The sequence below is a fragment of the Garra rufa genome, chromosome 24, assembly GCF_049309525.1.
Source record: "Garra rufa chromosome 24, GarRuf1.0, whole genome shotgun sequence".
Classification (NCBI taxonomy): domain Eukaryota; kingdom Metazoa; phylum Chordata; class Actinopteri; order Cypriniformes; family Cyprinidae; genus Garra; species Garra rufa.
The window spans coordinates 36,551,622-36,577,484 of NC_133384.1; the positions used below are offsets into that span (position 1 = coordinate 36,551,622).

General features: G+C 32.4%; 1 protein-coding gene across 3 annotated transcripts in view; it reads left to right on the plus strand.

The window, feature by feature from the left end:
- Window positions 1-346: 346 nt before the first annotated feature.
- Window positions 347-25,863, plus strand: part of LOC141300060 (uncharacterized) — an 80,771-nt gene continuing 55,254 nt past the window's right edge. For all 3 annotated transcript variants that reach the window (XM_073830359.1, XM_073830360.1, XM_073830361.1), the window contains exons 1-5: window positions 347-1,128; window positions 9,497-9,574; window positions 12,302-12,367; window positions 23,121-23,272; window positions 24,346-24,430. In XM_073830359.1, the coding sequence (XP_073686460.1) occupies window positions 997-1,128; window positions 9,497-9,574; window positions 12,302-12,367; window positions 23,121-23,272; window positions 24,346-24,430 (513 nt within the window). In that variant the 5' untranslated portion in view covers window positions 347-996. The remainder of the gene's footprint in view (window positions 1,129-9,496; window positions 9,575-12,301; window positions 12,368-23,120; window positions 23,273-24,345; window positions 24,431-25,863) is intronic.

Below are 25,863 nucleotides of genomic sequence, written 5' to 3' on the forward strand. Positions count from 1 at the left end.
TCACTATCTGGGGGCGTTACAAGGGTACTTACCAAGGATCTTAAAGCATGAATTATTTACCGCTCCGCTTTTTCATTTTACAAACCGACGAAAATCACTACAAACACAGTTTGCATCCATATAAAAATCCTGACTGTGAGTTTAAATAACTTCAGTTTACCCCGTGCACAGTCCACCTACCTTGATTCCTGTTATTCCCCATAAAATCAGTGTGATTGAACAACCTGATTGGACACTTCCCACCTCTGACTACAAATAGTAGGCGTATCCCTTCCAGCGATTGGCTAACGGCGTCTGTCAGTTCCGTCGCGCCCCGCCCCCTTCATTCCTGCGTGTGTGTTGAGTATGTAGTGTGTGTGGAGAGCGCAGCCGGACCCGTGTGATCAGCTGTGACCGTGGGAAACGGACCCACTGTGCCCACCCAGACCTCCAAAAAATCTGTCTTTGTAGCGGAAACTCTCGAGAGAATCCACATTGAAGCACATCATGGAGTTTCGGGATAGTTGTCTCCGCGTATCGCCGAAAGGTTCGTCAGGGGCTGTGAGCTAGTGGAAAGTAAACACCTCCTCTCCATCACTGTTTACTTGGAGTGTTTTTATAAGTTTGCCACATTATTCTGGAACTCGCACTGTAACGCATCAGCGCGTGTCCGTGTGCCTGCGGGGGGAGCGGGGACGCGCATGGATCGTGAGCGCGGAAGGTCCCGGACTGAATCCCCTCAGAAATCAACACAGGAGGTCTCGGCTAAATTAAAACTTTTTGGCTAAATGAATTATATTAGTATTTTAGTATTGTTGTTATTCTAATTATAATAATTATTATTGTCCTCTTAGCGAGGGTCCTGTCAGATTATTGTGGATAAATAAATCATCGTAGTGAGTTTGTGATGAGGCGGACCGGAGGTCGGACTGCAGCGCGCGGGGGAGGACTCTCCGGTGGAATTATTGCGCAGTTTTTAAAATAACGGGAAAAATACGGGAACACAAACACACACTCATGGCACAGAGTACGTCTGCAAAAGATAACGCTTGCCGGAAATTCCAGGCCAACATTTTCAACAAGAGTAAATGCCAGAACTGCTTTAAAGCTCGGGACGCGCACCTGCTGAGTGATGAAGACTTCACACAGGTAATGTATCTGCAAAAAAACAAAACAAAAAAAACGAATAATGTCTAAAAACCAGCAAACTGCTTCAAAACTGCACGATTAATAAAGTATAATGTAATAGTATGCTTTTTAGACATGGCACCAGGGTAAAATTGATGGCAGTTTGCCACAATAACATGTTGTTGTTGTTTTTTGGACATGTAATATGGTTATGCCATTTATTGTTAGAGGTAAATGGATTGGAGTTTCATGAATAAAATAAAAATTAAATATATAGTAATATAATTAAATAATTATTTAAATAAATAAAATATTGGATACAACATAAATATAATATATTTAAAATTTGTGCTATTTTATAATACAATACAACTGTGTGTATTTATATATTTTTATATATTTATTTGTTATTATTAATTTTTATTACATTACCAGTCAAAAGAGTTAATTTTTTTTGTAAAGAAGACGTTTCTGTTCACCAAGCCTGCATTTATTTGATCCAAAGTACAGCAAAAACAGTACAATTCTGAAATATTTTAACTATTTAAAATAACTGTTTTCTATTTGAATATGTTTTAAAATATAATTTATTCCTGTGAATTCAAAGCTGAATTTTTAGCATCATTACTCCAGTCACATGATCATTGAAATCATTGTAATATTCTGATTTGCTGCTCAAAAACATTTATTATTATGTTGAAAACAGCTGAGTAGATTTTTTTCAGGTTTCTTTGATTAATAGTAAGTTCGGAAGAACAGCATTCATGTAAAATGTCTTTATCATCACTTTCGATCAATTTAAAGCATCCTTGCCAAATAAAAATATTAATTTCTATAATTTCTTTACCAAATTAAAAAAAAATATATACTGACTGAATGGTGTAGTGTATAATGTTAGAAAAACTTTTTATTTCAGATAAATGCTGATTTTTGAATCTTTCTAATTATCAAAAAATCCTGAAAACAGCTTTAAATATTGATCATAGTAATAATAATAACAATAATAAATGTTTCTTGAACGGCAAATCAGCATATTAGAATGATTTCTGAAATATATTGTGACACTAAACACTGAAGCAATAATGCTGAAAATTCAGTTTTGAAATCACAGAAATAAATTAAATTTTAAAATATATTCAAATAGGAAGCAGTTATTTTAAACCGTAAAAATATTTCACAATATTACTGCTTTTCCTGTATTTTGGATCAAATAAATGCAGGCTTGGTGAGCAGAAGAGAAAACCTTGCTTAAAAATCTTACTGTTCAAAAATGTTTGAATGCTAGTTTAAATATAATTTTTCCACTCCAAAATCAACAGAAAGCCAAACAGAAGCACTGGATAACCACTAAACTGCTTCGAAACTACACTAACAATAGAGTACAATGGTAAAACTATGATGTTTAGACATGGTATCATTGTCCAAAGTTGGCTGCCCATTAAGATTCTAGAGGATAGTAGTTAGCACAATTATAACCTTACCATAATACTATATTTTTGACATGTAATTTGGCATTGCCATGGTTTAGTCAGAGGTAAATGGAGTATCATGTAAAAACCATGGTGTATTCATATGATAACATTCATTACCACAATATATAAGGTGAATTTGACTATATACTGAATTACTTTTAGACATTAAGATGAACCAATTGACCTTTATTTTGAGTTTTATAACTAAAAGCATCAGTTTTTTCCCACAGGATGTGCTTGGGAGTAGTGGTTAAATATCAGGGTTGCTTGAAAGGTTGCAGGTTCAAACCCTAGAGAGGTTAATCCATTCTAATTACCATTACGGCTTTGATCGAGGCACTTAACCTCAGGAGGACTGACCCATTTCTGTTGCGACTGTTGCTTTGGGTAAAGGTGTCAGCCAGATGACTAATTAGTGATTAGTAGTAATTAATGATGCCGTTTACCAGATGCACATTGCAGTTAAGTGACGTGCCTCAAGCTGCTGTTCTCGTTTTAAAATAGTGGTCTAGTTTTGCACAGTTAAAAATCTGGGCAGGTAATTGAAAGGTTGTGGGTTCGAACCCATTAAGTCCAAGAGGCTTAGTGTTATTTCACCAGCAGTAGACCACAGATACATGGCATATCAGAGCTTTCATACTATTTTGAGCCCTTATTCCTGCTCCAGATTAGTTTTACGGTAAGGCCACACACAGATGCAGGGGGTTTCCAGACTGTATTCTTAAAAATGACCACAGCTGGGTCTCGACTCTGTTACTGACGTGACGTGGCCTCCGTTTGCCATCTGTCTCGCTGTATAGGTTGGATTGTTATCAAAGAATGAAGTGATGAGGAAAAGAAAGGCTGACTATTTGGACGTGAAAGCAAATGCATGTGTCTTTGAACGTGAGAGAGAATCCAGAGAAATGAGCCTCAAAGCGGCACAGAAGTCTTTTTTTAGAAAGCACTTAGAAATTGAGTTGACAGTGAAGTGAATCAGGTCTTTAGTACCTGTTAAGGCAGTCAAAGCCATATGTTACTTAGGAGTCATATCCTTCTGTTTGTGGACCTTGCTTGCGGTCATAACCTTCCCAGCTAATTTCTTTAGTATTTGATTCTCATTTCGTCTGTCTTCTTGCTTTAAAGTTCCACATGAAACCAAATTACTTCTGTGATTTGATGAATTTCCAAGTGAATCAGGATATTTAATTAGCAAAAAAGAGCTGTGCCTAATTTTATCCATCGAGAACTGATTAGGTTGTGCAGATATCTCTGAATTACAGGTGTTTGTAGGGTCCTATGATTTCCGCAATGCGGAAAATGTGGACAAAATCCTGGAATCCAGTCATAAAAATGGAATTTACTGTATAACACCGAATGTCATGGAATTGGCCACAGTTTAGATGAATAAATCAAAAGTTGGTCAGTACACTTAAATCAAAAAGCGATATTGACTAGTGTCTGTGAGTATTAAGCTGCAAAACTCTTAGTATCATATAAGAAAAGGAAAGGTCTTCACAGAAACCCGTCAAAAATGGTGAAGAAACTGTGACAGAAATTTATTTCTTAATGTTAATGATACTAATACTAATACTACTGATCAAAATATTTATCCAGACTTTTATTTTTACCAGAAAAATATAAATACACAAGACAGTATTTCTAAAAAATAAATAAATAAATAATAAAACAATAATACATTAATTCTTTATAAAATTAATGAATTAGTCGTGCTTTTGATTATTAAAATTTAATTAAACAATTTAAATGGAATCCAGGAAATAAATGGAAAACAGAATTTGGTCAAAATAAAACTGAATTTGAGAAAAAAACTGATTTCATAAGGCCTTGAAAATTTAATTTCTGTTAAACTTTTAACAAATTGCTGTTGTGTCCGTTTTATGAAAATTTAAATGGAAAACAGAATTTGGTAAAAATAAAACTGAATTTAAGAAAAAAGAAACAATTTCATAGGGCCTTAATTTTTTTTTTTTGTTGTTAAACATTCAACATATTGCTTCATGATTTCTGTTAAATAGACATGCTTTTTGATTAATATTTTTAAAAATTAATTATTTAAACAGAATCTAAAAAAAAGTAAAAACAGAATTTGGAAAAAAAATTCAAAGGAGTTTGGGAAAAAATAAAACAAATTTCATAAGGCCCTATGTCTGTGTAAAAAAAGAAAGATGGAAAATTATTTTTTGTTTTAATTTTTAAAATAGTGTGAAGGAAATTATGTACACTGGTGTTGAAGAGCAAAAATAGAGTTGTAAAAAATATGAGCATGTTATTATAATTCAGTAATGCAAGCTCAAAGTCAAAATAGACTCATAGCATTAAATGAATAAAGTCAAGTCAAAATTACAATAAAGTCATAGCAATACAAGGTTAAAACTGCAATATTTTAAATATAAAGTCAAAACTATGAGAATAAAAAAGCATAGTATTATGGAAATATATTCATAGCATTACAAAATTAAAATTGCAATTGTTTTTGAGAATAAAGTCAAAATTACAAAAAATGAAGTTGTAGTATTATAAGAACACAGATGATGCAATACGTGATTGATATTGAGTATTTTGACAGTATTGTGATTTTTAAGTTAATTATTTTATAATAAAAAACTCACAATAGCAGGAGAAATTGCATGAATATTACACTGAATAGAATGCCTCTGGACTGGTAATATACTATTATCTCAAAACAAAAGCTTATTCATATTGCAGATTTATTATACTAATACTACAACTTACTCATGATATTACAACTTTAATCTCAGAATAATATGACTCTAATCTCGTAAAAAAAATAAACTGGAAAAAACAAAATTTGGAAAAAAACCTGAATTTTGGAAAAAAATAAAACAGATTTCATAGGGCCCTATGTTTGTGTAATGTTTGTGTAAGATGGAAAATTATGTTTTTGTTTTGATTTTTAGAATCATGGATAAACAAGGTTAAAGTTGTAAAAAATTGAGCATATAATCAAAATTATGAGTATTAAGAAATGCAAGCTCAGAATCATAATATTTTGAGTATGAAGTGAAAATAAAGTTATAACTTTATATGATTAAAATTGTAATTTTAAGAATCAAGTTACAAGAATAAAGTCATAGCAATACAAGGTTAAAAATGTAATATTTTGAGTAAGTCAAAACTACGAGAATAAAAAAAACATATTACAAAAATAAATTCATAGCATTACAAGATTAAAAGCACAATATTTTTTAGAATAAAGTCAAAATTATGAAAATAAAGTTCTAGTATCATGAGGATACTGTTGATGCATTAATGCATATTATTAATATATTAAGTAAAAATAACTGTAAAAGAAATAGTATGAGAAACAGCAGGAATGTTTTTATGTTAAATAATAAAATACCAGAAGGTTTTTACCAGAAAAATATAAATACACAAGACAGTATTTCTAAAAAAAAAAAAACTTTATAAAATTAATGAATTATTCATTCTTTTGATTATTAAAATTATGAATAAAATGCTTCTGCACTTGTGCAATAGACTACTTTATTCTCGAAATACTACTTTTGTGTGTCAAAAAGTTTATTCATATTGCAACTTTATTGTACTAATACTACAATTTTCTTATAGTATTCTGACTTTAATCTCAGAACATTATGACTCTAATCTCGTATTGCTAAATAATCTAAATTAAGTCAGTTTAGATTTGATCTTGGCTTGAAACTGTTGAAAGTCTTTGTTATGCACACATGATGATTGCATTTAAAATTATATTCTTTACTAAAACATTTCAATATTTGAAAAAGCTGTGCAAAGACTTCAGTGAACTATTTTGAGTTTGATTATATGCTTGTCAAATCAAAGTTACAAGAATACAGTCATAGCAATACAAAATTAAAATTGTAATATTTTGAGTCAAAACTATGAGAATAAAAAAACCATAACGAAAACAAATTCATAGCAAGATTAAAAGCGCAATATTTTTGAGAATAAAGTCAAAATTATGAAAATAAATTTCTAGTATTATGAGGATACTGGTGATGCATTAATGCATATTATTGATATTAAGTAATGTATTGTTTTGGGAGAAAAAAAAATGTAAAAGAAATAGTATGAGAAACAGCAGGAATAATTTTATAATAAATAATAAAATACCAGAAGGTTTTACCAGAAAAATATAAATACACAAGACAGTATTTCTAAAAAAAAAAAAAAACTGTATAAAATTAATGAATTAGTCATGCTTTTGATTATTAAAATTATGAATAAAATGCTTCTGCACTTGTGCAATAGACTACTTTATTCTCGAAATACTACTTTTATGTCAAAACAAAAGTTTATTCATATTGCAACTTTATTCTACTACAACTTTCCTTTGACTTTAATCTCAGAATATTATGATTCTAATGTCATATTGCTAAATAATCTAAATTAAGTTAGTTTTGATTTACCTTAACTTGAAACTCTGTTGAAGGTCTTTATGCACACATGATTACATTCAAAATTATATTCTTTACTAAAACATTTCCATATTTGAAAAAGCTGTGCAAAGACTTGTCAAATCAAAGTTAAAATTAAATGAATCAACTGATTGAATAGACAGTTTGAACTGACTCAAATCTAGAAATCAAGAACAACATGGCATCATGCATGGCAAACATCGCTCACATGGTCATCAGAAAATGCAAAAATCTACACTAGGCTGTCAGACGTCAATATACCCGTCTCTCGCTCCCTCTTTCTGTTTCGCTGCAGTTGGTCAGGTTTTTCCGAGTTGTTCATTCCACACATATTTATGTCCATGCTTTTTGTCATGCTATTAGAATCCACCCTCCCCCTTGACACACACACACTCTCTCTCTGTGAGACAGTCGGCGCTCAGTTCTGCTGTTATGAGAGAAAAAGGGGGGCTTTAAAAATAAACAGAACAAACTTTAACCATTGAAGAGGAAAATCTGGCCTACATTAGCCCTTCTCTCTCTCTCTCCCTTTCTCTCTGCGTCCCTGTCCGCTCCTCATCACTGATTTCCCAGAGCACAGAGTCTCCCATTAGCAAGAGATCAGGAGAAACTAGATTTGCATTTCCTGAAGGGAAAGAAAAGTGTTAAACTTTCAGGTGTGCTTCATTTTTATCGGGCTCAGTACGTCATTATAGGAGTTTACTTTGAACGCTGATCTTGAAAAGGTTCATGCACATACTGTTTAATTAATCGCATAAGGTTATTAATATGAACCCTAACTGGAAGGCTTTGAGTCTGGAAGCCGTGCATGAACTAAAAGAATGAATTTAACTTTTTTCGTCTTGCACTTGATCTGAGGAGTCTCACTTTTTTCTAACGTTTTTCTTTTGCTCAGTGTTTTTTCACGGGCCATCGTTCAAGTTGTCAAACCGACATTCCTTTAACCAGACGATAAACTGGCATTCATTCACTCGCTCTTTCTTTTCCATACCTTAGCGGAGAAAAATCACAACTCGGATCTCTTTTAATATCTCATTTGTTTCTCCTGGACAGAAAGAGATCAAATGGAGAGATCTAAGATGTTTCTCATAAGAAAAGAGGTCTGTAATCTCTCGTGAGAGTTTCAGTTTCTCATTTGATTCTCTGAAACAAGTATCTAAGAAGTCTTTTTAGAAAGCACTTAGAAATTGAGTTGACAGTAAAGTGAATCAGGTCTTTAGTACCTGTCAAAGGCATATGTTAGGAGTCATATCCTTCTGTTTGTGGACCTTACGTTTTTTGAGGATCGGATTTGTGGTCATAACCAGTGTTGGAGGAGGTAATGCATTACAAGCAAGTTACATAATAATATTACTTTTTCCAAGTAACTAGTAAAGTAACGCATTACTTTTTCAAATAAGTAACACCAGTTACTTTTTCCTCCCATTTATTGATTAAAAGCTCTCCTCTCCCCATGTTGAGAGAAATTGTGAGTAAGATGTTACTTTAGTTCTAGAATAAACGTGAACATGCATTAATTCATCTCGCTTACTAAAAAAAACAGATACAGTGTTCCTCAAAATGAATAAAAACAGTAAAATTCAACGCAAACCTACAATGATTAAATATGTGAAATAATACAAATATCCTTTATGTATTTAATCCCATTTTATTAACCAATGTCTTTGCTGCCGACCTTCAATAATCCAATTATTCAATACTAATAAGCTTAAATTACTCAAGATAATCTATCATTTGTTTTCCTTTTTTTTATTGCTGAAGAGTTGACATTTTTTCTTCTGTGGTCTACTATACAGACGTGAATTTACCTTTCTCTTTTGGTGTTAAAGGCTTTTACATTTGCCAAAAATAGAACTTTTTATATTAAAAACAAACAAGCAAGCCCTGCCCAGATTTAAAAAGTAACGCAAAAGTAACTTTTTATGGAAAGTAATGTTACGTTACTAAGTAATGTAATTAGTTACTTTTTTAGAGAGTAGCTCATTATTGTAATGCATTACTTTTAAAAGTAACTTTTTGATTATTAAAATGTAATGAAACTGCACTGACTCGGCTTCATTTTAGGAGAAACACAAAACAATGTATCTGAAACATATCTGAGATCTCCAGTAAGTCTGCTGAGCTTTGAAAGAGGAACCTTAATTCTCCCCTAGCGTTTCATTTTTCTCTCGTGCATGCTTTGAGGTTTCTGTAATATTACAAATCCGTTCATCGGCACTTAGTTGTGCAGTCACAGGAGGGTCACATGCAGAGATGTTATTCCTGTTTTGGTGCTTTTCTTTGGCAAGTTTCCTCATTGGTGAAATGCGCTTTTCAATGTTCAAATACTTTCTCATCGTGCAATTGCAAGCAAAAAAAGACAATCTGACTGACATCTGTAGTGACCAACCATAGTTTGTTTTGTTTTTCATGTGCACCAATGTTAAAAAGAACTGATCAGTTGTCTTGAACCATGTGTTTTTTTTGTAATCACGTCATGTGTGTTTCATATTTCAGGCAAAACCCATCTACGGTGGATGGCTGCTCCTGGCACCTGAAGGAACAAACTTTGACAATCCTCTGCACAGATCACGGGTTTGTATAATTGCAGTGCTCTTTAAAGTCCAGGAAAACTTTGCCAACAACTCGCCACTGCGTATGGATTATAATGCAGTATGCACTTTTTGTTCATTACTATTAATTTTTATGATTTTTATGATATTATGATGTACATAAAAGGAATTAAAATCATAATATCATAAAAATCATAAAAATTAATATTAATAATCCCAACAATAAAAACAGAGAATTTAAGAACATTTAACCCTTGTGCGTTCAAAAAAAAAAAGTTACACATAGGTGCAAAATGGACACAAATGTCCATGTCCAAAAACTGCCATAAAATATCATTTATTAATATTTTTTTCCACTTTCACTGATGTTGATATTTTAACCAGCATCTGTTCTATCCATAGATACCAAACATTCATTAATTTTCAGAATTTTAACCCTTTAAATGCTGGTTTCTTTACATAATGCTCACTGTCAGTCGGCCACACTAGCACCAGAGCGTCCTCTGCTGAGTAACGTCTCTTCATCTTGCAAGCAATGAAATGACCAAGCCCTCAAGCACCAAATATGTATAGATTTTGCTTTGCAAACACCTGTTTGGCTGTGCGAACACTCAACCTTTGTATAAAATCTACCAGACTACACAATCAGCATTTTCTTGTGGTGAAAACAAAAACAATGTGTTTAGGGGCTTCTGAACATCTACATCAAATTCAAGCTCACCTTTTATCTATGTACTATATTTTTGATTGCCAGTACAATATAATTTTTTTCAAACTAATTACATCCATAAAATTTTCAGTAAACACATGCAAACCACACTCTGACATCCTTACCAACATACCCACACAATTATAGCTGCATTATTTTTCCAATTGACTCTATAATAGACTAATATGCATAAGCAGAAAACACGAAAAAGCGAGTATTTCTTTCATATGCAAATTTGAAAAAAATGGCACAATCTTGTAAAAAATGGTAAAAATTATAAAAAAATTTGAAGCCTTGCCGATAGAATGAAAGCCTATTAGCAAATATTGCATCATTTTATAGTCAAATGGCCCTGGGTTAAAAAATTGCAGTTTTAATGGGTTTCAATGTGGACATTTTTGTCCTTAAGGTCCTGAGTATGAGTATTTTTTGTACGGAGGGTAAAATAAATTTTTTGAAGGAAATGAGGGTGAAATATTAAAATTTCAATAAAAATACACACCTGAGCCTAGATTTATGCAGTTGGCATTAACACAGGCACACTTATAACAAAAAACAAAACTGAAATGGACAAAAATGTCCAGAAGGTCACACAAGGGTTAAAATGATTTAAAAATTGATTTAAAATTAATTAACAGTAAAAATGAATATACATAAAATAATGTAATCTGTTCGGACGTAGCACAGTGCTCATTCAATAAATGCACAACTGAACAGATGAGTTTTGAGTCTGCATTTAAATGTGTCTAATGTATTAGCACATCTGATCTCTTCTGGAAGCTGAAAGAACCTGAATTGTTTGTGTAAGTGAAGAGATTGCAGCTTTTCTGTGTATTTGTGTGTGTGTGTGTGTGTGTGTTTACTGTACAGTGTGCTTGTTAAGGGACGAACGAGTCGAGTGTGTGTGTTTGAGGGGGCCATGGAGTCGCTGACTCACACTCATTCTCTCTCAAGCTGAACTCGTGAGAAACAGCAGGAGAGGGAGTTTGTGGGATGGGAAACATTTCGACAGCAAACAGGAAATCGCAGATTGACAAACAAGATGGAAAGATGATAAAAATAACCCAAAGTATATGTAGTATTTACGAGTATGTATGTGTAGGATGGTGGTGGTCATCCAAATGGCTATTGCTAATCTCCAAAGTCTATAAATAAATAAATATATATATATAAAATGCAATTTAATGCCTCTGGCAAAATGGTGTATGCAATAGTGTGTATGTAAATAAAATGAACTGTTATATTATAAAATATTTATTTAGCCCAAATCTGCAGAAAATGCACAAAATGTTTGATAATTGAGGAAAATGTCAGTTGACGGTAACAGGAAGTTATCACTTCTGTAAATCAATCATGCAGAAACAATATCAATCAGTCTGTCTGATGATACATTTTTAATGTTTTTTAGGCTCTTCTGCTCACCAAGCCTGCATTTATTTGATTCAAAGTACAGCAAAAACAGTAAAATATTTTTACTATTTAAAATAACAGTCACATGATCCTTCAGAAATCATTCTAATATTCTGATTTGCTGCTCAAAAAACATCTATTATTATTATTGTGGTGTTGAAAACAGCTGAGTAGAATTTAGTTTGGGGTTATTTGCTGAATAGAAAGTGCAGAAGAACAGCATTTATCTGAAATGTATCTGTCTTTTGTAACATTATAAACATCTTTATCATTACTTTTGATCAATTTAAAACATCATTGAAAAATAAAAATATTAATTAATAAAAAACGAAATATTAAAATGTATAATAAAATATTCAAACAAATATTTTAAATGGTAAAATATTTTAATATTTTTTTCTGTTTTTGCTGTACTTTGGATCTAATAAATGCAGGCTTAGTGAGCAAAAAAGACTTCTTTAAAAAATTTTTTTTACAAATCTTACTGTTCAAAAACTTTTGACAAGTAGTGTACATGCATTATAATTTATATACAGTGACACTTAGGTTAGCCTCAAAGTGTTTACCAGAGCTAAAACATACAGGTGGCATCACATTTCGCTCATGCAATCTTAATTTCTTCTCTTGCAGAAATGGCAGAGGCGTTTTTTCCTTCTGTATGAACATGGACTCCTGCGCTACGCACTGGATGACATGGTGAGTGTGTACTGTGGCTCTCTCTCGGCTGTGTTCTCATACTCTATATGTGTTGCCATGTTCTGTCTGCAGTATGTGGGCGGCAATGTATGGACAGACCTTCAGGGTGTTTATGTTACTGTCTGCCTGTTGTATATTGTGTGTTTGTAAATGCATTGTTTGTATAATATAGCTGAAGGGACTCAGGGACTTGCGGTATATAATCGTGATGATGAACATGATGTTCTTAATAGCATTCTACTTAATTTACTCAACATTAACAGTACTTCTTTCATTGCATATTTTGAAGGATATACCAGCTAAACTTGCCCTTTATGTCCTTAAAAAGCCAAAATCTAGGTTACAGTGAGGTATTTACAGTGGAAGTGAATGTAGACAATTTTTGGAGGAGTTAAAATGTAAAGCTCTTAGTTTTATAAAAGCACTTACATTGAATTTTCTGTGTATTATTTGAGCTATCAAGTTATTTGGGTCCTTTTATGGTCTTTTTAGGGTTTTAGGTGTTCATTTTTAAAAAAAAAACCCTGAAAAGGTATTTTTTATGTAATTTTTTTTTTTTTTACCACAAATGCGATCGGGTAAAAAAAAAAATAGGGTTTTAGGTGTTCATTTTTAGAATTTTTTTATTAAAGATAATTTTATGTACTTTTTTTTTTTTTTTTTTTTTTACCACAAATGTGAACTGTCTTTTTAGGTTTTTAGGTGTTCATTTTTAGGAAAAAAATTAATAATTAAAAAGGTATTTTTATGATTATTTTCACCACAAATGCGATCGGTCAAGCTTAAAAAAAGCCCAAATTTAGGTTACAGTGAGGTATTTTACAATGGAAATAAATGGAGACAATTTTGGAGGTTTGAAGTTTTATAAAAGCACTTACATGAACATTTTCTGTCCTTTATTTGAGCTATCAAGTCGTTTGTGTCCTTTCTGGTCTTTTTAGCCTTTTAGGTGTTCGTTTTTAGAATAAAAAAGGTATTTATGTTCATTTTCACCACAAATGCAATCGGTTAAGCTTAACTAGTACTACTAAATCACAAATATGTCTGCAACGATGGCTGAAATAGTGCATCTTCGGACTGGGAAAAAGCATTTTATTTAGGCCATTTCAGATTAAATAACTCAGTCCTAAGGTATATATTGAATGTCATCAAAAGGCTTTTTTTCAGCTGACGGCTGTGCGGTTTCTCCTCGTCTGTTGGCTCATATCATTCGCTTCTCTTTCATCTCTCGGAGAGGAGGAGGGAAGTGAGTGACGGACGTATAAAGAGCAGCATACAGGATAAAAAGCCGTTTGGCTTCATTAGCATTCATGCGTGTTTGTGATTGTTATTAAGCACCTCTTCAGCCCACACGTGATCATGAGTTCTTTTGTTTGTGTGTGTTTGTTCACATAAGTGTGTGTCTGGAACTACATGAACAATGAACATACAGTCCGTCTTTACTGAACGCAGGTCCGACCCGGCTCGGGTGATGATGGCTGATCTCTATGTGTGTATGCGTGTGGGTGGGTGAAGCGGCGCTACATCCGAAAGCTACCCACAATCCATCTGTGCCCACTTGCCTCCTACACTCAGACATCCAGGAACAGAGACAAATGTACACATTCGTTCTAGAGAAGCGCTTGCAGCAGAAAGAGAAAGAAGGACAAACAAGAGAAGTATTTAACAAGGGAGGGATGATTTTCTCTTGTAGATACGGACTGTAGTCAAATGCCGTGTTTAACTTGACAACTGAAATGAAGTTGTGATTGACGGACATTGCGGTCAGTTGCTTTTACTGTTGCGGTTTGTTAGGTCATGTCTAATTTTGTGAAAGACTAAAGTGAATGGGGACCAGTGGCTGTCGAGCTCTAAAAAAGCTTCATTAAAGCAGGGCTCACTTTTCTAAAAAATAGTTTTAGACAGTGCACAAACACAGAATTGATTTCTCTTTTGTATCTTATTGCGCTTGAATAGAAACATACACACACAATTATGTCAAAATACCTGTTAAAATACTAGTTTTTGCTGTGGTATCGAAGAAGTAGTGAAGGATTCTTTAAATAATAAAGAAACAAATCTGTAATATGGTTCAAACTATGAGATTTATGAGACTCTTGACTTATTTAAGGAAAAAAAATACAATTACAGAAGTTTTTGATCAAGCTGATTTGTCCTCAGTGAAGTTCAGCTGATGTCTTTGTGTATTTGGGCTAGTTAAAATTAATTTTGGACTACCAAAATCTGAAGTAATAAAAAATTTAAATTAACCTTTGACTTGTAAACTACACTACTAGTCAAAAGTTTTTGAACTGTAAGTTTCTTCTGCTCACCAAGCCTGCATTTCTTTGATCCAAAGTACAGCAAAAACAGTAAAATTTTGAAATATTTTTACTATTTAAAATAACTGCTTTCTATCTGAATATATTTTAAAATGTAATTTATTCCTGTGATCAAAGCTGTACTTTCAGCATCATTACTCTACTCTTCAGTGTCACATGATCCTTCAGAAATCATTCTAATTTGCTGATTTACTGTTCAAGAAACATTTCATTATTATTTATCTGAAATAAAAAGCTTTTGTAACATTATACACTATACTATTCAACTGCTTGGAGTCAGTATAATTTTTTTCTTATTTTCTGGGGGAGAAAGAAATAATACAAATTAATACTTTTATTTAGCATGGATGCATTAAGTTGACCAAAAGTGATGATAAAGACATTTATAATATTACAAAAGATTTTTATTTCAGGTAAATGAATCTTTTTATCAAAGAATCCTGAAAAAAGGTGTTTTCAGTTAAAAATAATAATACATTTTTTTTTTTTTTTGAACAGCAAATCAGAATATTAGAATGATTTCTGAAGGATCATGTGACTGGAGTAATGATGCTAAAAATTCAGCATTGGAATCACAAAAATAAATAACATTTTAAATTATATTCAAATAGAAAACAGTTATTTTAAATAGTAAAATATTTAAAAAATGCTGTACTTTGGATGAAATAAATGCAGGCTTGGTGAGCAGAAGAGACTTCTTTAAAAAAAAAAAAATCTTACTGTCAAAAACATTTGTCTGGTAGTGTATATTCCAGATCTTTTGAAGTCAGACTAAAACTGTAACTAAAAAGTTCAAAATCTTGCTCGAAAATCTAGCTTGACAGCTGTTTACTTGGAAAGCTATGTATTCTACTGTAAATGACTCCATCTACTATAAATAACTGCATTCATATTCCACAGAAGAAAGTCATACGGGTTTCAGAAGAGGTTGAGTAAACGATTCATTTTTAGGTAAACTATTACTTTACAGACAAACACGTGGTCAGAGATGTTAATTTAGTAACCCTATGAAGGAATTAACAATTAATGAGTTAATTATAGTTTGTGAGTCCTTTTGAGTGATTCATGAAAAGATTTGTAAGACTTCATGAGTCATTTGTTTGTGAATCAGACTACAGTGGTTGCACTATATTTTGGTTTTTGACAACACAATCGAGCAATGTGTTTACTATTCACTACCAGTCAAAAGATTTTTAATGTTTTTTTATAGAAGTCTCTTCTGCTCACCAAGCCTGCATTTATTTGTTCCAAAGTAATATAAAAATAAAAGCTAGTTCGAAACATTAATAAAGAGCATTTATAACAGAAACACTGCTACTGTTTTCCTCACACACACTTGAAATGCTTTCTAATGCAGATGATTTTGACATGTGTGTGTGTGTTGATGTCATCAGCAGGTTTTTCATTGTATTGGTCCCATCAGAAACAGGTGCTGTAGTGGCCGAAATGGCCTTGTGAGAGGTCAGGGTGTCTGGTGTTGACTGGACGCCCAACGCTTGAACACATTCAGAGTCTCACACTATATTTATAGCTGCTCTCCAACATGTGTTTCCATAACTACTACTCAAACCCTACAATATAGAGTGTAGTGTAGTGGTGAATCTTAGAAAATATGTCAAGAACAGCCCAAAATCAATAGAAAAATAAGCATTAAGACTTATTCAGGCTTATTCAGAACATTAAAGGAACATTTTGATTGTTTAATCACCTTCATGTCTCTCCAAACCCACATGACCTTCGTTCTTCGGCAGAAAAGTATTTTTTTGTCTATACAGAGGAAATGTGTTGTTATTTTGGACCCCATTGACTATCATTACAGTATGGAAACTCTGTCCCCTTAATGGTCGTATTTATTTATTTTTGCATTATAGCATTTAGTCCATGTGTGTTTGCTTTGAGGTTAGCATTTTATGTTAGTGTACACTACCAGTCAAAAGTTCTTGCACAGTAAGATTTTTAATGTTTTTTTTAAAGACGCCTCTTCTGCTCACCAAGCCTGGATTTATTTGGTCCAAAGTACAGTAAAAAAACTTAAAATTAACCTTAAAATTTTGAAATATTTTTACTATTTAAAATAACTGTTTTCTATTTGAATATATTTTAAAATGTAATTTATTCCTGTGATTTCAAAGCTGAATTTTTAGCATTAGAGTTACTTGGAGTTTTATTATTATTAATAATTGAAAACAGCTGAGTAGAATTTTTTCGACTTTCTTTGATGAACAGAAAGTTCAGAAGAACTTAACAATAGAAATAGAAATCATTTGTAACATTATAAATGTCTTTATCATCACTTTTGATCAATTTAAAGCATCCTTGCTAAATAAAAGTATTAATTTTTATAATTTCTTTCCCCCTAAAAAAATTATACTACTGACTCCAGTCTTTTGAATGGTATAGTGTATATTACAAATGCTTTTTATTTAAGATAAATGCTGATCTTTGTATCTTTCTATTCATCAAAGAATCCTGAAAAAATGTGCTCAACTGTTTTAAATATTCATAATAATAATACAAATCTTGAACAGCAAATTAGCATATTGGAATGATTTCTGAAGGAGTAATTATGCTAAAAATTCAGCTTTGAAGCCACAGGAATAAATTACATATTTTCATATATTCAAATAGAAAGCAGTTATTTTAAATAGTAAAAATATTTCAAAATTTTACTCTTTTTGCTGTGCTTTGGATCAAATAAATGCAGGCTTGGTGAGCAGAAGAGACTTCTTTAAAAATCATTAAAAATCTTTTGACTGGTAGTGTATAATGTGTAACCTGCTATTCAATGGACAAATGTAGGATGAGGCTTATTTAGTTTTATTTAGTGGATTCTCTATTGTTAAATGCAATGAATTGTCGGTAATTTGCTTGTTGCACAATCAATTTGATTGCATTTTTAAAATCAGTTGACAGCCGTAGTCTCTATCATCCTCTTGTTCACCTTCCTCTTCTTCTGCTGTCCGCCCCCATTGGACTTAGAGCCACTAGAGAGAGAGCGAGGGAGAGAGACATGTGTAGGAGGAAAGAACAGGATGAGAGGAAGATTACAACAGAAGCCTGGCTGCTATTTTCAGACTAGTTGCATCTGTGTGTGAATGCATGTGTGTGTTTAGATTTAAACAGGTGGCTATTGAACATACATGTTGCAATGCACAAGTCTCAGCGGCCCTGGTTCACCAGAATGGTCCCCTGATGCTGACCCATGGGCCTGTCGAGGGTTAAAGCTGTGGGCATTGGTTTGCTGAACACAGATTCAGCAGTCTCTTTGTGTTGCGTAAAACGCTCAGTCAGTCGGGCAGCGTTCCCAGAGGCACCTCTTTAAAGACAACGGGAACCAGAGCAGCACTAGAGGAGTTTTAATGCGATTTGTCATTATCACAATGTTCCCACTTCATTCGCATGTGTCTCTTTTCCTAGTTTGTCAACCGTTTAGATCAGAGATTTGCAAACTGGGGTTTGCAGGCTGATGAAAAGCTCATAATTCTTTACAATTGTTTAATAAAATGTAGGTAATACTTTAATACTTTATTTTAAAGACAGGTGCTCACTATTAACTAGAATGAATATTATAGCACACTGGCTGTTTATTAGTGCTTGTAAAGCACATATGTGACCCTGGACCATAAAACCAGTCTTAAGTAGCACGGGTATATTTCTAGAAATAGCCAAAAATACACTGTATGGGTCAAAATTGTATATTTTTCTTTTATGCCAAAAATCATTCGCATATTAAGTAAAGATCATGTTCCGTGAAGATATTTTATAAATTTTCTACCATAAATATATCAAAACATATTTTTTAATTAATAATATGCATTGCAAAGAACTTTATTTGGACAACTTTGAAGGTGCTTTTCTCAATATTTTGATTTTTTTGCACCCTTAGATTCCAGATTTTCAAACAGTTGTATCTCAGCCAAATATTCTTCTATCCTAACAAATCATAGATCAATGGAAAGCTTATTTATTCAGATTTCAGATGATGTTTACATCTCAATAAAAAAAAAAATTGACACTTATGACTGGTTTTGTGTTCCAGAGTCACATATGTATACTTTTAAAGAAGTCAATTTTATTATATATATATATATATATATATATATATATATATATATATATATATATATATATGTATGTATATAAGTATACATATGTGACTTTAAAAGTACTTTAAATGTATACATATGTGACTCTGTATACTCAGGTTTTGGATAAACAAGTTCAGTGGTGGTTAGTTAGATGGAACTAGTCTGGCAGTAAATAGAGGGCAGAAGTCAAACACAATATTTGAGCTTGAGGAACTTTGATCCGCAAATATGATTCACATAACACAGATCCGTCTGTAATAAAATTGTGTTGTTGACTTTGAACATAAACCGTTGTAAAGAATATTTTAGAATAATAAAATAAAATATGTACTGATAAACATACAGCGATATGGAGCAGTTGATTTCACTCTGAAAAACAGAAAGCAAGCAGCTGAGGAATGTTGGGTTTGGTTGGGCCACATGTTAAAGGGGCTATATGCAACTTTTTCCCCAAAATTCAATTCAATTCAATTCAAGTTTATTTGTATAGCTCTTTTCACAATACAAATCGTTGCAAAGCAGCTGTACAAAAAAGTAGGCTACTACAATATATTTAGTAGCTTATTAGTGGTGACTACTGTATGTTAAGTCGATGTACATATGGTATAAATATTAAAAACAGTAATGGTGTAATCAAAAACAGATGATGAATACTAATAGTAATGATTATGTGTTGCAATCAAACTTGTAGAAAAATTGTGTAGTGCTGTATGTTGTTTCAAGGCTGGTTTCAAGATCATCTCTTCTGAATCCAGACTGAATCTTGTGTAAATCCTAGTTACCACGGGATGGAAATCCCGTGGCAGAAACAGAGAAACAAAGAGAGAAATAATTAGCGTAGCTGCTGTTCCATCCAAGCAAAAATTATGTGTTTTGCCCAAGCTGAAGAATGTTGATGTGCATTTGATCAGATGAAGCTGAAGTACAAGGTTATGAGATAAATTATGTGAATGCTTGGCTAAAGAGATGAGTCTTTAATCTAGATTTAAACATACAGAGTGTGTCTGAACCCAGAACGTTATCAGGAAGGCTATTCCAGAGTTTGGGAGCCAAATGTGAAAAGACTCTCCCTCCTTTAGTGGACTTTGCTATCCTAGGTACTACTAAAAGTCGAGAGTTTTGTGACCTTAGGGAGCATGAGGGATTGTAGCGTAGTAGGAGACTAGTTAGGTATGCAGGAGCTAAACCATTAAGGGCCTTATAGGTAAGAAGTAGTATTTTGTAAGTGATACGGAACCTAATATGATCATATTTTCTTGATCTGGTAAGGACTCTAGCAGCTGCATTTTGGACTACCTGTAGCTTATTTATTGAAGAAGCCGGACAACCACCAAGTAGTGCATTACAATAGTCCAGTCTAGACGTCATGAATGCATGAACTAACTTTTTTGCATCAGAAACAGGTAACATGTTCCGTAGCTTAGCAATGTTTCTAAGATGGAAGAGTGCTGTTTTTGTAACATGAGAAATATGATTTTCAAAAGACAGGTTGCTGTCTAATATAACACCCAGATTTTTGACTGTAGAGGAAATAACAGTACACCCGTCTAGTTGCAAATTGCAGTTTAAGAGATTCTGTGTACTCTTTTTTTTTTTTTTTTGGTCCAATAAACGTAACAATAGCCTTTTTATTTGACCATTTATGACTCAAACACCTCCTGATGAGCATACTGACACCTTGTCAGCTCACAGTGGGTGCACCTAAAAGCCTGTATCCTATTTTTCCTATTTTCTGTCGGGTCGGATTTTTCGCGGGCTGTCTGCGGATGTGACGTCAAGCGCGTTCATGTTAAACGTTTCAGATCACTCTGCCACCACCGCTAGTCAGCAATTAGCCTACACTCGCAAGCAGTGCAATGGATTGTGCGAATACACAGAAGAGACCCAGGACAACTCTGACACCAACAGTAACTCCACAGAAGACTAAAAAAGTTAAACCCCTGACAAGTGCCGCGAGGTTAAATTTCAGAAAATTGCATATAGCCCCTTTAAAGAGGTTTTTCTGGCTGCGAGTGAACCCTGCTGGGATGATTACAGGGACTGAAACCCCCCGCCGTCCTTTTAAAAATGTATGATGTCTCTTTTATGGAACTTGAATTTCTCCCATGATGCCTCAGCAGTCTTATCTGCACCTCTGCTGTCATCACTCAGACGTGTCGGGCATCGTGTCATCAGTGGTTTTAAAACAAACAAACTCGTTCAACAGCGGCACCGAAGTGAAACACGGTAAACAAGCCCTTTAAAAGGAAGCTGGAAACGCAACTTTCAAAAAGAAACGTTTAGTGAAGCCCTGTTTTTTTTTCCAGGGTTTTGTGTTGCTTGTCTTTCCAAATTTCTGATGAGTATGTGTGTGTTGCTTGGTCACTGTTTCTGTGTGTGTCAGTCTTTCCTGTTGAAAGACTTATTGTGTGTGTGTGTGTGTGTGTGTGTGTGTGTGTGTGTGCGTGTGTGCGAATGCTGGCTGCACAACAAAAAAGGAATTTTGCAACTCGTCAAGAGCAAGAAGTAAAATATCGAGAGATGTTGTGAAAGAAGGTGAGAGAAACTTGGATGAGATTTTTGGAGGAGGTTCGTCAGGGAATGACAGAAATACGGGGAGAATGAACCGGTTTGTGGTGTTTTTTGTGGTGTGCATTTGAGGAAGGTCATGTGCCACACGTTTACACAAACACACACACGTTTACTTAGCTATCTAAATGAGCATGTAGCTTATTTAGGGAAGACACTGCAGGCAAAGACGCTGTTTTTTCATGCACCAATCAAGTTTGACATTTTGGGTTTTTTGGTTTTTCATAGTGTTTTTTCAGACTAGTGGAAAGAAAACATCCAAAAAACGCCGTTAAGTGTTTCTTTTATAGCACTTTATCTGTTTGTGTCAATAGATTTTTAATTACAATGCATCTTTTTAAAGGCCATTTTCTCAAAATGAGTTTTTTCTTTTACACTGAGCCATAAATCTCCACTTCAGTAGCACTTACACACACTAAACTTTACATTTTTATTGCGATTTGTTCATACGTAATTTGCTTGGTTTTATACAAAATTTTATTCCCGCCAAAATGGTAAAAATATATAGTGTTTCCTGTCTGTTTTAAGTTTTTTTTTTAATTATTTTGTGACAAAATGAGACCCAAAATTCTCTTTGTAAAAACTTTGGACTCTGACTTCATCCAGTGTTTAGAGTTTTGTACTAGAAATGTATGTAAATAGTGCATATTTAAACCTAACATTTTAGAAAACTTGTAATACAAAAAATGTTTGCAATTATTAAAGTGATCAATCAACTGGGTAAGCTAAATTTTTGTTTTACCTTATTTACCTGCAGTGTCTCGCCTTAAGCCAATAATAAGTACAATAACCCATAATTCTAAAGGGAAATGTTCTTTTTTATTGTTTATAAATCATTCCTCATACTATATCTGAGGAAACACAAACATCTTGTCTGACTTTGTCAAATGATGAATTCCACAGTGGAGGTTTTGTTGTTGTTCAGGCTTTTTGTACAAAATATTATTCATGGCTGTGTTTATTTAGACATACTTGGTGATTAAAATCAGACATAACACATGTGAATGGATATTTTTTGCTTGAACTACAGGTCAAAAGTCAGTAAAAATTGTGAAATATTACAAAAGAAAACCATTTTCTATTTAAATAAATTTTAAGAATCTAGATTCCAGAAGAAAATTATTTATTTTTATTAATAAAATAAATATATATTTATTTCAGGTTTTTTTTTTGTTTATTTGTTTAGTTATTTTACCTGCATGCCATTTGACCATTAACAGACATCAGACAACCATAAAGATAGAAATATTTTGTTAAATTATTAAAATTTTCAAGTAACATTTTATAATTAATCTGAAAATATTTTTTATTATAAATTACTTTAATTGTTTAAATATTATTTTAAATAGATTTTTTTAAATACATTTTTTTACATTATTTTTTACATCGTTAAACATCAAGTTTTAAAGAACTCATTGATGGACTACATAAAATATGTATACTTTTAAAATTAAATTCTCAAACTGCAGGACCATTTGAAGTTAAATGCAAAAACAGCTAAAATGTTTTTGCTAAAATTATTTGTTTAGAAACAGTAAAATTGTGAAATATTATTACAATTTAAAAGAACCATTTTCTATTTGAATATATTTTAAGATATAATTTATTCCTGTGATCAAAGCTACATTTTTTTAGCACCATTACTCCAGTCTTCAGTGTCACATGATCCTTCAGAAGTCATTCTAATATACTGCTAAAGATGCATTTCTGATATTATCAATGCTTAAAACAGTTGATTCTATAAAATGACCATAAATGTCTGTGTTTGTGTTTTAGGCCAGCACTCTTCCACAGGGCACCATAAACCTGAATCAGTGTGTGGATGTTGTGGACGGTGAGAGCCGGACGGGTCAGAAACACTCGCTGTGCATCTGCACGCCAGAGAAAGACCATTACATACGTGCTGAGAGCAAAGAGATCATACATGGGTGAGTCACACACACACTCAATGTTTGTCATATGATATGTTTACAACAGTCTGATCTTTATGTCCAATTCAACACATTACTCTGTTGATGTGATGAACTACTGAGAAACAGTGATTCATTTAAAATGCAAATTTAACATCCCACAATTAATTATGTTTTGAAAAAAGCATCTTTTCTCTTTCATTTCCACATGCACGTTCACTCTGTAAACTATTAGAGATTTAATCACGACTTTGATGCATTTAATCATTAACATTTACTCATTTAGCAGACTTACAAATGCGGAGCATCAATCAATTTGTCTTAGAGCCATTAGTATCACTGGCTTGCTATTTTGCAGAATAACAGATATAAATATAATTTAGAGATAAGAATATAACAGCAGTATATAAATACTACCACAAAACCAGTCGTAAAGGTCTATTTTTGAGATTTCAAAAATTGAGATTTATATATCCATTGATGTATGGTTTGTTAGGATAGGACAATATTTGGCTGAGATAGAGCTATTTGAAAATCTAAGGGTGCAAAAAAATCAAAATACTGAGAAAATTGCCTTTAAAGTTGTCCAAATGATGTTCTTAGCTATGCATATTACTAATCTAAAATTAAGTTTTGATATATTTACAGTAGGACATTTACAAAATATCTTCATGGAACATGATCCTTATTTGATCCTAATGATTTTTGCCATAAAATCGATAAATATGACCCATACAATGTATTTTTGGCTACTGCTACAAATATACCTGTGCTACTTAAGACTGGTTTTGTGGTCCAGGGTTGAATATTATATATATATATTATATATGAGATGTCAAAACAAGTTTTTATTTATGAACAATGTATTGCAATTTCATGATCGTAATTGAAAGTGCAATTTGTGTTTATTTGCTTTGTTCATCTGGTTAAGCTTAAGCTTAACATGGATTTGTTTGAAGACATTAATAAGTGTGACTAATGTGACTTGATTGTAATTAGTGAAAGACACTCTTTATAGTCTATATAATTAGATAAGCAATTAAGCTGCTAATTATTTTGAAGTAATTCCCAAATGCTGTTTGTGTGTTAAGGTGGCAGGAGGCGCTGATGGTGTTCCCACGAACCAACAAACAAAACCAGAAGAAGAAACGGAAAGTGGAAACACCAACTCCACAGGTACACATATATACACATTCACCGATTCGAGAGATTTGAAAAGAAATATTTCACTCCAAAATATTTCATCATTTAGTTTTAAAATCAGTTTTAAAGTTTCGTTTTTTAGCATCAGCTGGCTTAACCAGAAAGCATTTTGGTCAATAAACATTTACTGGTGAACTGTATGGTTGTGTTAGTGCCCATGTCTGGGTGTAACTAATGTGTGTTTGTGTTTTGCTGTGCAAAGCATGAGCGTTGAACTTCTTGAACTGCATTTACAAACATTTGCATTTACACACACACACATGCCTACACACAAAACCTCGCCAAGTATTTCACTCACCTCATTCAGTGAATGACAGCAAAAAAAAAAAATCTACTCTGAAATCCGAAGGTGTTTCTTCATCTTCGTGCACGTGTAGCTCAGAAAAAAACTTCTAGTTCTTAGATAAGATGGTTTATTTAGCATTTTGTTCAACCAAGCAGGATTTTATGACACAGGTCTGCTTGAAAAGCAATATATATATATATTGCTTTTATATATATACATATATATATATATATATATATATATATATATTATATATATATATATATATATATATATATTATTTAATTTATTTTTGAATGTTTTTTTTTACCAGAAAATATCTTAGAACTTCTAAATCTCCAAAAAGATTTTGTTTTTATATATATTTCATTTTGTCTAGCTATATTGTTTTTATTTTGTTCTAGAACAAACAAGCTTACAACTCATATTTATATATAAATACACTAGCAGTCAAAAGTTTCTAATTTTTAATGTTATTTTTAAGAAGTCCCTTCTGCTCACCAAACTTGCATTTATTTGATCCAAAGTACAGAAAAAAACGATACAATTTTGAAAATATTTTTGTTAGTAAAATAACTGTTTTTCTATTTGAATATATTTTAAAATGTAATTTATTGCTGTGATTTCAACGCTGAATTTTAAGCATCATTACTCTAGTCACATGATTCTTTAGAAATTTTTGTAATATTTAGATTTGTTGCTTAAAAACATTTATTTTTATTATTATGTTGAAAACAGCTGAGTAGAATATTTTTCAGGTTTCTTTGATGAATAGAAAGTTCAGAAGAACAGACCATTTATCTGAAATAGAAATCTTTTGTAACATTCTAACGTCTATATCATCACTTTTGATCAATTTAAAGCATCCTTGCTTAATAAAAGTATTCATTTCTATAACTCCTTTCCCAAAAATATTTATATATACTGACTTTTTAATGGTATAGTGTATAATGTTATAAAAGCTTTTTATTTTAGATAAACGCTGATATTTGGTTCTTTCTATTCATCAAAGAATCCTGAAAAAAATGTACTCAACTGTTTTAAATATTGATAATACTAATAAAAAAGGTTTCTTTTAATAATTCTTTTTAATATTTAAAAAATGTACTGTTTTTGCTGT